This window comes from Phyllosticta citriasiana, assembly GCF_038021145.1.
Source record: "Phyllosticta citriasiana strain CBS 120426 chromosome Unknown IWZ02scaffold_2, whole genome shotgun sequence".
NCBI lineage: Eukaryota > Fungi > Ascomycota > Dothideomycetes > Botryosphaeriales > Phyllostictaceae > Phyllosticta > Phyllosticta citriasiana.
Genome location: NW_027117279.1, coordinates 1989471 through 2001308, shown reverse-complemented (window position 1 = coordinate 2001308; position 11838 = coordinate 1989471). Strand labels below are relative to the sequence as shown.

General features: G+C 54.8%; 4 protein-coding genes across 4 annotated transcripts; 2 read left to right on the top strand and 2 right to left on the bottom strand.

Annotated features, from left to right (window-relative positions):
- Positions 1-155: 155 nt before the first annotated feature.
- On the bottom strand, positions 156-554 carry IWZ02DRAFT_349596 (uncharacterized protein; the record flags this gene model as incomplete). The annotated part of the gene is made up of 1 exon (XM_066764242.1): positions 156-554. A coding segment is annotated over one exon (399 nt), but the record flags the coding sequence as incomplete, so codon positions are not given.
- A 1634-nt stretch (positions 555-2188) lies between these two features.
- Positions 2189-5027, top strand: IWZ02DRAFT_139465 (WD40-repeat-containing domain protein). The gene is made up of 2 exons (XM_066761731.1): positions 2189-2744; positions 2797-5027. The coding sequence occupies exons 1-2, from the start codon at positions 2555-2557 to the stop codon at positions 4704-4706; spliced, it is 2100 nt and encodes a 699-aa protein (XP_066626407.1). The 5' UTR covers positions 2189-2554; the 3' UTR covers positions 4707-5027.
- Positions 5028-5348: 321 nt separating this feature from the next.
- Positions 5349-7013, bottom strand: IWZ02DRAFT_467714 (regulator of chromosome condensation 1/beta-lactamase-inhibitor protein II; the record flags this gene model as incomplete). Its single annotated transcript, XM_066768581.1, has 1 exon — positions 5349-7013. The coding sequence occupies one exon, from the start codon at positions 7011-7013 to the stop codon at positions 5349-5351; it is 1665 nt and encodes a 554-aa protein (XP_066626406.1).
- A 369-nt stretch (positions 7014-7382) lies between these two features.
- On the top strand, positions 7383-10454 carry IWZ02DRAFT_139365 (Sec34-like family-domain-containing protein). Its single transcript, XM_066761729.1, has 5 exons — positions 7383-7576; positions 7646-7929; positions 7995-8334; positions 8384-9376; positions 9426-10454. Exons 1-5 carry the CDS (start codon positions 7469-7471, stop codon positions 10248-10250), a joined length of 2550 nt encoding a protein of 849 aa, XP_066626405.1. The 5' UTR covers positions 7383-7468; the 3' UTR covers positions 10251-10454.
- Positions 10455-11838: the final 1384 nt, after the last annotated feature.

Sequence of the window (11838 nt, the reverse complement as noted above, 5' to 3'; positions counted from 1 at the left end):
AACGATATGCCTGTGTCTTCCGGGTGTTTAGAGATACCCCGGGGAACCAAGTATGGCACAAAGCTCGTAAAGCTAATCGTCACTTAAGACGTCTCACGCCTTCACCCCATGTGAGTATCCTCGCCATCCTGTCCCTCCCCCTCTCCCAGCCTTGCTTCCAGTCTTTTTCTCGCCTCCGCCACCAACTCCGCTCCCTTGACAACTCCAACGTCTCTCGTCCGCGCGTTCAGCCATCCCACATCCAGCTCTCCCAGCCCGCCGTTCTTGACCTCGCCGCCAGCGCCGCTGTCTCCCTCCACCTTCTCTGCTTTCGCTGGTATCACACCGGCATCCTCCAGCGCGCCAATCTCACGCATGAGGTTATCTTGTATTGTGCGCACGAGGCTAAAGTACGTTCGCGTGTGTGCCGAAAACGCGGCTTTGCGGGCTTCGAGAGGGGAATCGGGGGTTGACGACGGGTCATCCGTGGAAGATGATGGTGGTGGTGGGGGCAAGTCGCGATTCGTAAGGGCACTGACAGCGCTTCCGGCTGCGGTAAGCAGTTGGGGGATGTCCTGCAGGTGTGTCAGCGATCCAGTGTGGACTGGCGGTCGCCGTAAAGCTATAAGCACCTCTTTAGTTCTGCTGAGCTCTTGGATGTGCTCGACTGCCAGATTGACGTGATCCCTCGCGCCGCTCGTCTCTTCTGCGTTGGCCATGGTCGCGCTGGTGTCGGTGCCTGTTTTTGTGGAGGCTCTAAACTTGCCTTTTCTCTGTAGAGCTACCCGTCGGGACGATTTGCGCGCAAGCCTCGGCGAAGTCCTCCACAGCTCTCGAACTGTGGCGCAGGCCGTGGACACTCTCCGCGAGCGAATTTCAAATGGCGGTCCTGATGGCTGGAAAAATTGGAGGATGGAAATGCCGATAACCCCGCAGGTTGTCCTCTTGTGAGCCTGGTGACAACTTTGAGAGTTGAGCCTTGAACGGAAGGTAGTGTTTTTGGAAAGATACCTACATGGTGAAGGTGTGTGGAATCTGGAAATGCCCAACGGAGGATCCGCACTCTCGGATGGACGTGCACACGCGCTAGGGGCACGGACCATATGTTGAGCCTCACGCTAAATCTTATTGAGACGTGCCGGGCGGTGTTGAAGCGCGTCCGGTCGACATCCACCTCCGAAGTCACGACTGATTCCAACCTCTGCTTCATCGACGTCGTCTTCTTTTCGCTTTCCAAAGGATTCGATGAAAAACATCCCTTGATGATCGGAAACCGCCCATAACTCTCTTGCACTGTCGCGAAGGCGACAGCTTTCTCTGGTACTGGCATCCGACAGTTGAATCTGTGAACTCCCCGTACGAAGATGTCGGGTCCTCCGCCTGGCAATGGGCCTCCTCACTCACGAAACGTCAGTGTGAGCAACGGACCTCCGAGCGCCGGCATGGCTGGGAACTCGCAGCAAATGCCACCCCAGGGCAGCGTGCCCCCGGTTGGCACGCCCGGTGGAAATGCGCAAAGCCAACAAAACCTGAATTACATTGTAGGTATCGCGATTTTCTTTACCCTTTTTGTTTTGAGCTTTGAGACGTGACCAAAATCCATTGGGCGGTCTTCCACTGGTCATCCGGAATCCGATTTTGCGTCCTTGGGTATTGGGGAAAGGGGGAGTGTCTGTGATGGATTGTTGATCCGCTGGTGCACTGGAAAACTTGGATCTCCCAGCGCCGAGAATCCATGGACCCGGCGGTAGTCACCCCTGGCGACGTCTTTCCAGAGGTTCGCGCAACTTGCACTGGTTCCGCGGCCGTCACAAACAGCCTGACTCTTCATCCTGCTATCCATTCTGGACAATGTCCGCACCCGGTCATCAACCACAATCGTCGCCCATGATCTGAGCTTGCCAGGCGCGCAACTTTCATTGTTATCAGCTAAGTCGCAGTCTCAAACGCTCAACCATCAACAAGCGTCAAAATGGCGAGAAGGCCGAACATTGTGGAAATGGAAATGAGGTTCATGCGCGAAGCGGCAAGTCACCTGTTCGAGCCCAGTAACCTCCCATTTTTGCGAGCAAGGAGCGACGAAGCACCCAGTCCTCAGTGGCCTCCTTTGGCTGGACTGTCCATGTCCGGAATCCAAAGCACGCTGCCGACCCAGGCACGACTTTCTTTACACGCCAACCAGCAGCTGCAGTTTCTGAGTCGCTCCTTCCAAAACCGACAGCCCAACTGGGCCGCTGCTTTACGCCTACACCGGACACGGAATCATCACCATCGTTCGCGTACCTTTGAAATCGCCGAACATCAATATCGCAGCAGAGTCTTCGGCGAACATGATTCCAGCTCGCAGAGAGCCCATGCTCAGAATAATTTTGTATTCGCCGGTGCCGGAAACCAGTTGGCCTCAAAAAGGAGAGAAAAACCGCTGCGAAGGAATGCCGGATCCCAGATGGCCTCAAAATGACAAAAACGAAGAGGGTCCCAAAACCGGCCTCGACATACTTATTCTGAACAAGGCGTGGGATCGGCAAGCTCAGGCTCTTGTTGTCGCTCCTGCTCAAATTTCATTGCTTCTTCGATGCGTCGCAGAAATTATACACGTTCCAACGCTAATCAATGCCTGCAGGTTCTGGAGTACCTTAACAAAAAAGGTTACAATCGTACCGAGGCGATGCTACGCAAGGAATCGTCGAACCAGGACGCAGAGGGCCGACCCATCATTACTCGTGCTGAAGACCGCGGCGGTGCTGCCTATGACCAGGCATTTGGTATTGTATCTTGTCATTCAATTCTTAGAATCACTGCTAATATAGGTATTAGAGTTGTTGCGCGCATGGATTGAGGACAACCTGGGACTCTACAAGCCGGAGCTGCGCAGGTTGCTGTGGCCGGTGTTCGTCTACTCATACCTGGACATGCATAAAGAGTTTTACTCCAGAGAGGCCGTGGCGTTCTTTGAGAAGCACAAGGAATTGTTTACCGCAGAGCACGAAGTTGACCTTGTCTCTCTCGGAACTATCCGCTTGCCCGAACACGTCGCAGATAGCAACATTTCCAAGATATACCGAGGCAGCAAGTATCGCCTGACATTGAGCAACATGGCCTTCAACAGCCTGATCCAGTATCTGGAATCGAAAGAGAAGGAGGGTGGCTCAATCATCATCAAGATCATGAACCAGTGGATGAACATCATCACGCAAGATCGTACTGCGCCGGGCAACGAAAGAAGCCTCGCAGCAATGATCTCCCGTGGAAGCAAAATCGAGGAAGATATGCCTGCTGAAGATGAGGGTATCCCAGGCCACAACCCGGGATCTGCGAATACCGATCGCAACGCACCACCTGTATTGGCGAAACTTCAGTTGGGCCCCCTTCCGATGGAACCTGAATTGATGGAGGATGTCCGCGCCGAAGTTTCGGAACTAGACTCCAAAAATCCTCCGGCGCCCGGTCAAGCTACTCTTGCTGATGAATTTGAAGCTCGCATCAAGCGCGAGTCTACTGAAGAGGCTCCAGCCCGGGATGCTGTTCCGCTGCCGCCATCGCTTGCCCGTGACGTCTCTATGGAGGTGCAGAAGGTCAAGGAGAACCGCGACAGATTCAAGATCGAAGGCCGTTCTGGGGGCGTTGGTCCTGGTGTCAGCGTCTGCATGTACACTTTTCACAACACTTTTGATGCCGTCAACTGCCTCGACTTCTCGGGCGACAACGAGCTTGTTGCAGCTGGCATGGCAGAATCGTACATCAAAGTTTGGTCGCTCAGCGGCGAGGCCATTCACTCGATCAATCCCAGCGACAAGCCAAGCGCCTCCAAAAGGCTCATTGGTCACTCTGGTCCCGTCTATGCAGTGGCCTTCTCCCCCTCGACCGCTAATCCATTTCCTGGTCCTGGTCATGCCTCTACCCGTCCCAAGTACCTCATTTCCTCTTCTGCCGACAAGACTGTCCGCCTCTGGTCCCTTGACACCTGGACTTGTCTCGTGGCCTACAAGGGACACAGTGGGCCTGTGTGGGATGTCAAATGGAGTCCATTCGGTCACTACTTTGTCACTGGCAGCCACGACCGCACCGCTCGCCTCTGGACGACCGACCACATTGCGCCTCACAGGCTCTTCGTTGGACATGACGGTGACGTTGATGCCGTCGCCTGGCACCCCAACGGCGCCTATGTCTTTACTGCTTCGGGCGACAAGACTGTCCGCATGTGGCACCTGAATGGAAACCCTCTGCGTATGTTCACGGGCCACACGGCTAACATCACCGCGCTCGAGTGCTCGCCATCTGGCAAGAAGTTGGCCTCCGCAGACGACGCTGGTAACATCATCCTTTGGGACTTGGCTTCGGGCACACGCATCAAGCGTATGCGCGGACACGGCAAAGGTGGCATCTGGTCGCTGTCGTGGTCAGTCGAGTCATCAGTCCTCGTGTCGGGCGGCGCCGACGGAACGGTGCGCGTATGGGACGTCCTGCAAGAGACGCCCGAGACGACTACGACGGCCAACGGCAAGGTCATTGCCGAGGGCGGCTCCGGCACCAAGATCGACGGCAGCATGGGCAGCGGCTCTGCAGGCTCGGGCGGCGCCGGCTCGTCTTCCAGCAAGAAGAAGGCTAAGGACGTCGTCGTCACAGCTGATCAGATCAGCGCCTTTCCTACGAAGAAGAGCCCCGTCTACAAGGTTCACTTCACCCGCATGAACCTGGTCCTCGGAGGCAGTGCGTACATGCCTTGAGCGTGCGTCGACCTGAAGGGGGCGCGGTTTTCTCGTTCATAATCAAGGCAGTGGGGGGTTTTGAGTCTTCCTGGGCGTCAATGGATGGCGGTAAGCACGGATGGGAAGGCCTTTCTGCTTTGCTTGTTCTGCTTTTTTTTTTTTTTTTTTTCCATCGGGAGAAGACATGGTTCTGCGATATCACAGGCAGACAAGGCGATGGGGATTCCAACTTGCTCTTTGCTTCGGGCTGGGAGATGCTGGAGGGTTGGGTGTAGTCCCAGAAACCTCTGCTTATGCTAGGCAGTCTCCTTTTACAAACACCCAAGCTGGTCTAAAACCTGGAATCTTGCTCACTGCAGGCCTGGGATCCAATGTGCTCGTCTTTGTGGCTGTAGTCTATGTAAAAGACTTATCGAGTACGCAAGATACGATAAGATGTAAATGTGCAAGAGGAGTTTACATGTCTTTAAATAGATGTTCAAAACGCGAGTCTGTAATGTTTTTCTTTCCGCCTTACTTGTTCACCTGGTTACCATCTTCCACGAGACTCCGAACGCCTAGATCCGGAATGTGCATTGCCAAAAAATCAAGACTGCCTCCCAACAAACAAGCCGCTCTGCTGTGGGTAGTTGTAATTCCTAGCCTTCATATACCTCTTGCTTACACGCCCGAATACACCGCCGTCACCTCCCTGCCACACTGTACACGCTGCTCCATCTCGACCCAGCGGCCGCCGATCTTGACCTTCTTCTTGGGCGTAATCTGGAAGCGGTGCTCCTCCTTACCCCTGACCTTGCGCTCAGCCAGCTGGTCAAGCGGCTGGATATACGTCGGCTGCGACACATTGTTGCGCTTGCCGGTGCCGATCTGGTAGCTCTCGTTCTTACCGAAGAAGACAATGTCGGCGCCCCAGTTGGTCTCGTTCTCCGTGTACGTGTCCTTTTTGGACGCGCCGGCGACGGTGCCCGCTGACAGCTGCGCAATGTTGCTCATGACGGCCGCCACGTGGTTTGCGCCAACGGAAAGGTTGGCGAGCCGGATGGGGACTACTTTGTTTGTGATCTCGTCGAACTCGAAGAGGCCGGAGAGCGAAGGGATCTTGGTCGGTGTGCCTTGAAGGTGCGTCCATCGTCCGTTGCCTAGCTGGCCCCAGATGCCCTGGCCGCAGGCCCAGGTGTCGGCCGTCACGCGGCCTAGGTTGCGCCGTGCGATGGAGGCTTCTTCGTTTTCGCTTCCAGGGTTGCTGACGCGGGTCGCGTCGACGGTGAAGTAGGAGTTGTTACCGCCAGCCGCAAGCCCTGTCACGCGTGGCTGCAGACCCGAACCCCGGTACAGGTTGTGGAAGGGGAGTAGGGATGGGGCATCGATGTTGCCCGCGTCGGGGTCGTAGTCAAAGCCCAGCTGGCCCATGCTGTTGTCGCCAAAGCTGAAGACTCGGCCGTCTCGATCTGCTACCAAACTATGGAAGTCGCCGGCAGCAATCTTAGCAATTTCGAACCCGCGAAGGGTTGTGAGTTCGTGAGGTTGGTCATAGGAACCTTCAGGTCGGTTGCTCCAGGACAGACCTGGCACTCCGAGCTGACCTTTCGAAGGGTAGTCGAGAGCGGAGGCGGCGGCAGAAAAGACTCGGCCTTTCGACGTCAGCATGAGAAGATGCTCTTGCCCACCGGCAATGTCTGTAATCTTCTCTCCAAAACCCATGTCCTTAGGCTCAATCTTGCGGTAGGAGATTGGGCTCCGCCACGACCAGAAAGGAATCCACGAACCCTCGGCGGGTTTGGAGCCTGCTTCCTGCTCTGACTTTGACACTGGCACGGAATACACCTTTCCATTTGAGCTGAGACCAAAGATGCGATCTTTGGACAGGACGAGAGATTTGAGGTTCTTGCCTCTTAGAGTAGCGGCCGGTTGAGCGTTGTCCTTGTCATAACCCGTCCCCCATTGCAGAAGATCGCCATTCTCGTTGATGGCAGCACCAAAATAGCGATCCAACTTCAAATCTCGAAGGAGGAGTCCGTCAAAGAATGGTATCCGGCGCGGGGTCTTGATGTACTGTTCGTCCGAATCGGGGGCAACAACCTTGCCACTGTTGGACCCCCAGGCGTATACTCCAGGACTTTCCCAGCTTCGCTTTACTTGGAGATGCTGAGAGCTGAGAATGTCTCGGTTCTCTTCCTTGGTGGTGCCCTTCTTGAGACGTTTTTCAAAGGTGAGCTCAACCTCCGGCTTCTCAGGCTCGTCGGCATACACTTTGCGACGAATCGTATTGCCGGCCGAGTATTGATAGAAGGCAGCTGCAGACCCTAGGCCAAAAAAGATGACCATCCAGCCAGGGATGCGAGCGGGCTTTGCCGGCGCATTCTGGGAGGAAACAGCTGAAGCAGCAGCGCTATTCTTCGCGGTGGCGTTGAGCTTTCCGCGCGGGATGCGAGTCGCAGCGGCGGCCTTGTTAATGCGCCGCGAAGATTGGCGGAGACTGCGCGAGGGAATCATGCTGTGGATGGGGCGCGAAAGACTTTGACTGGATGAGGCACAAGTGATGGAAAGATGTCAGACACGCGACATGGTCTTACGCGGAAAAGCGGCGAAAGGTGAGAGTAGAGGTGGCAGTCGAGTGGATGAAGTCATGACTTGGGAATAATTTAGCTCAGGGCTCTAGTCGGCGGACTTGGCCTGTGCTCAAATTCCGCTCCGGCGGCCTCGAGCTCCGCCGCGGGAGAGGCCAGCTTCGCATACTATCACCAACAGTTCACCCGCGCCCCTCCACCTCTACTCCCGCCATGTACGAGGATGCCTGGATCAGCGCCGTCGTACCAGAGCACTACGCCCAGCCCGAGAGACCAAAGCCAGGCCACAGGCGCCGCGTCTCGCTCCTCAAGCAGCCCAACGTAAGCCCACCGTCTGCCTCGCCTAGGTGCGTCATGAGCTGTCCATGGTATTGATTCTTGTGCCCACAGGAGAGCAACCAGGCTGACGACCCCGTAGAAGCTATCCTCGAAATCCTAGAGGAGCCTGAACGAGCCAAAGGTCCCCCAAAAGCCCAAGTCGCGCGCCGGGCTAAGTCGTTTAGCGATTTCTACGATGTTGCCAGGGCCCACGTCGCAAAGGAGCGCCAGCAAGAACTGGAAAAGCGCAAATTGAAGACGAGGTCAAAGGAGCTTCTGAGGACCGATGTGGATTTTGATTCATGGTACCACACAATTAGTGACGACCTGCTCGACGCGAGTCATGGCGAGTACCAGTACGTCCTCTTGTGATTGAGCCCTGTGCCTTTGCCGTGCGCTGATTTTGTTGTCGATGAAATAGGCTGTATCGAGATCAGCTCCATCTTTCCCACAGACACCTCGACTCGCTCCTCGAAAGTACAAATGCTGCGCTTGACCTCCTTTCCTCGCTCTCCGACTCGTTCAAGGCTGTCGCGGCGCAAACGACAACATTCCAGAAGCAATGCGAAGGCCTGATAGCTGATCAGAAGCGCATCACCAAGCTTGCCGACGACATGGCGGAGAACCTGCAGTACTACGCCTACCTCGAGCCCACAACGCGGAGATTGAACGCGCCTGGAGCCGGCAACTTTGTACGCGGAGACGCTTTCAAGGAGATGCTAATAAATCTGGACAGTTGCATCGACTACATGCAAACACATGTACGTCATTGGTCATTATCACATTCATGGCAAAAACTGACGGCCGTAGCCCAAGCACAGCGAATCTTCAACATACGGGTCCCGGTACAAGCTGCTCCTTACTCGAGCACTCACTCTTATCCGAGTCCATTTCACCAACACCCTCCGCGAGATAGCTGCAGATGTATCAAAGCGAATAGCAGACAGGCAATTGAACGATACGACCATGTCTGCATTGCTGTACGCCAAATTCCGTGTCGGCGCGGCGGAGCTCAAAGAGCTTGGCTTGGAGATTCAAAAGCGCGCAGTACTACCGGCAGACGCGGAACCCGATGCGGAACCTGAATATCAAAGTCTGATGAACGAGCTTTATCAAAGCTATTCGGCAACCCGAGGCAGGCTTACTTTACCCCTCATCGCCAAAAAGATGCACGAAATTTCGTTAGCGCCGAGTTCCTCCAAAGATCTGGTTACTTTTGCAAGGAGCGGCATCAGTTACATACGCGGCATTTGTTTTGACGAGTACGACCTGTGGAGCGAGTGGTTTGAGGGTGAAGGAGGTGTCTACGACTTTCTCGAGGGCATCATGGAGCCATTCTACGACTATCTACGACCGCGGACGATTCACGAAACCCAGCTTGTCAAACTTTGCGAGTTGTGTTCCCTCATCCAGTCTCGTTACATGGAAGAAGAAGAGGAAGAGATCGAATCCAGTCCAGCCGTCAGACTCGACTTTGCTTCTTTAATCCAACCAGCGCTTGAGGACGCACAGACAAGACTTGTCTTCCTCTCGCTGACAATCATGCGTGATGATATAGAGTATTACAAGCCAAAGCCTGAAGATCTCGAATGGCCAATACAGAGCCGGCGTGGCTCAGAGCCCAAAAGAGAAGGACCGGCATTGTCTGGCAAAAAAGGTCAAAATGGTCCCCTCGTCCCATCCGGGCAAGAGGATGAGACAGACACTCGGTGGGCATTCAACGCCGAAGCCGCGTTCAAGGATTGGTACCCTACTCTGCGCAAAGCCATATGGCTGCTGAGCAAGATATATCGCCTTGTTAATGTAAGAAGTCTTTCCAATGTGCCATTCACTGAAGCTAATCATCTCTCAGTCCAAAGTCTTTGATGACCTTGCACATCAAATCGTGCACCAAACTACCATGTCACTGCATCACGCCTCCCAACAAATCAGCACCCGCTCTACCCCCACCGACGCCCAACTCTTCCTGATCCGCCACCTTCTCCTTCTCAAGCAGCAAATTGTTGCTTTCGACATTGAGTACCTCAGCACAGATATCAGCATCGACTTTTTCTCCGTCACAAACACCTTCTGGGAGCTCCGTGAGCGAGGCGGCCTCTTCAATCCGCGGAATTGGGGTCGCCTCGTCAGCATGGGACTGGTCCCACGCGTCGTCGAGAACATGCTAGACGCAAAGTCCGATCTCGACGGGCGACTGCGTTCTGTCATCGGCGAGTTTACCAACAGTTGGGCAGGCCGCGTTACCTCCGCTATCGCACCCGACAAGATAGGCAAGAAGGGATTCGCAGCCACTGAAGCCCTGGATGAGGTGCAAAAAGCAGCGGAAAAGGAGGTCGCGCTCTTGCGCCGCAAACTCGAAGAATACATCGACGACAGCCGCACGCGAGAGACGCTCGTCGCAGCCGTCGTCGAACAGATTGTCGCCAACTACGAGACCTTTTGGGACAGGGTCCAGAGCGATGGCAAGGCATCGACCAAGAGCGGCTTCGGCGTGGCAAAGGGCAAGAGCCGGGCAGACGAGCTGTGGGAGCCGGGCGTCTTCGAAGAGTGGTGCGCCGACGTCTTTCGAGTCGGGCAGGGCTCGCTGGCATGGGGTGGCATGGCCGTAGCTGCGGCTGGGGACGCAGATGACGCCGATGGCGCCAGCAGTGGTGTCAGTCGGGATGGGAGTGTATGATAGATGGTTGGAGATTGCATTGACGAGAGAGAATTTGCTCAATCATTTCGACGGAGGCGCGTTGATGCGCTCTCTGTTTTGCAAGCTTCGATTTATCTCACTGAGATTGTGATGTCCACCCCTAGCGCATTAGCCGTTGAGTGTGGCTTAACACCCTCCATCCAAATGCACCGAAAGTCCGAGTGTCATTCCTATTCTGGTCCTCCGAGAATTTGACCAAGGTTTGGCATTGTCATGTGGAAGGAGAAAACTTGGTTTAGTATTGTCAAGCCTTCATCCGCGATGATGGGGAATGGGACAATATTACTTCTATCTCGTTTAAGCCGTCAGATTGGACTATTGTCCTATATCAGTATTGGTATCCACGTTTTTCAAGATTAGCGTTTCTTTATCAAGTTGATGTACGAATGGATAGGCGCGCTAGATGCAACCGCGAGATTGGGTTTGGCGCCTGCAGCGCCAGTTCACCTCATCAAGGAACCGACATACCACTTGCATGGAACTCGCGCCAGCTGAGATGGGCGCGCGCGGCACTGCTCCCAGATAGGAATCGATGCGCCAGATCGGGTCGGAAATCACACAAGGCGCTACAGCATGGCCCCCTAATCAACGACTGCGGAGTCCCTCCATGCGGTCATGCTCGAACGCGACATGGGGTAGAAGCTCAACCGCGAGCATTTCCGCACAACACACACACACACACACACACACTGCGGAGAGGGAAAGAGGAGGTGGTGGTGGGTGCCGGTGCGCCAAAGGCCCATGGGATCCGAAACTTTGAAGAACAGACAGAAAAGTTCCCTTGCTCTTTCCATGCTCGCCAGCAACAAAAAAAAAAAAAAAAAAAAAACGTGTAGACGGAGTGGCGCGGCGTCGACACGGCAACCCTGATAATCAATGGCTCAGGCAAGTAAGTGTCCATTCAAGTTCACCACCGTCGCGGCCGCCGCCTTCGCCGGAGAGACAAAACTCCAAAATAGCAACGTAGGTGGAGCTTGTGGTGGGGCAAGATCAGTGGACGCTCAGCTGTTGTCTCGGGTGGCTGCGGTAGGATAGCTGTTGGGTTGGGCAACGCCTTTGAAAGGGTTGGGGAACGCAGGACAGTTGGGCACGAGAGCGACTAATGTACAGTCAACACCCACCGCAATTGGCTGGAGACATATTGTCAAATAAGTGTGCCAAGAATAGTTTCTCACCCATCCGGCTAAGAAATCGTGATGCCAAGCGGAGCAACGGTGCGCGACAAGAGAGGTGATTTGTTTGATCTTCGAGAGGGGACTGTAGAAGGTTAAGAGCATGGCCATGTGATGGATGCGGGTCGAGTCGAGAGGAGGATGCACTGCGGCCGAAAGACGGGAATGGCGAAGCATCGTCGGTCAAACATGGCGTTGGGGAGGAGACGAAGATACGAAGATGGGTGTGCGCAGAAGGCGTTGTCTGTCTTATCAGATAGAGGACGACGAGTTCAATTTGCAACCATTGCCAAGGATGTCGCAACGATGCGGCGCCAGTTGGCCGTTGTGTCGACGTCCGTAATAACACCTCGAGGCTGGAACTATGTGTCTGATTCTGAAACATGAATACGTGC

Coding starts and splice junctions, on each gene's coding strand:
- IWZ02DRAFT_139465 (XM_066761731.1), top strand. CDS start 2,555: ATGCGTCGCAGAAATTATACACGTTCCAACGCTAATCAATGCCTGCAG. Junction 2,745..2,796: donor TGCCTATGACCAGGCATTTG/GTATTGTATCTT, acceptor TATAGGTATTAG/AGTTGTTGCGCGCATGGATT.
- IWZ02DRAFT_139365 (XM_066761729.1), top strand. CDS start 7,469: ATGTACGAGGATGCCTGGATCAGCGCCGTCGTACCAGAGCACTACGCC. Junction 7,577..7,645: donor CGCTCCTCAAGCAGCCCAAC/GTAAGCCCACCG, acceptor TTGTGCCCACAG/GAGAGCAACCAGGCTGACGA. Junction 8,335..8,383: donor TCGACTACATGCAAACACAT/GTACGTCATTGG, acceptor TGACGGCCGTAG/CCCAAGCACAGCGAATCTTC.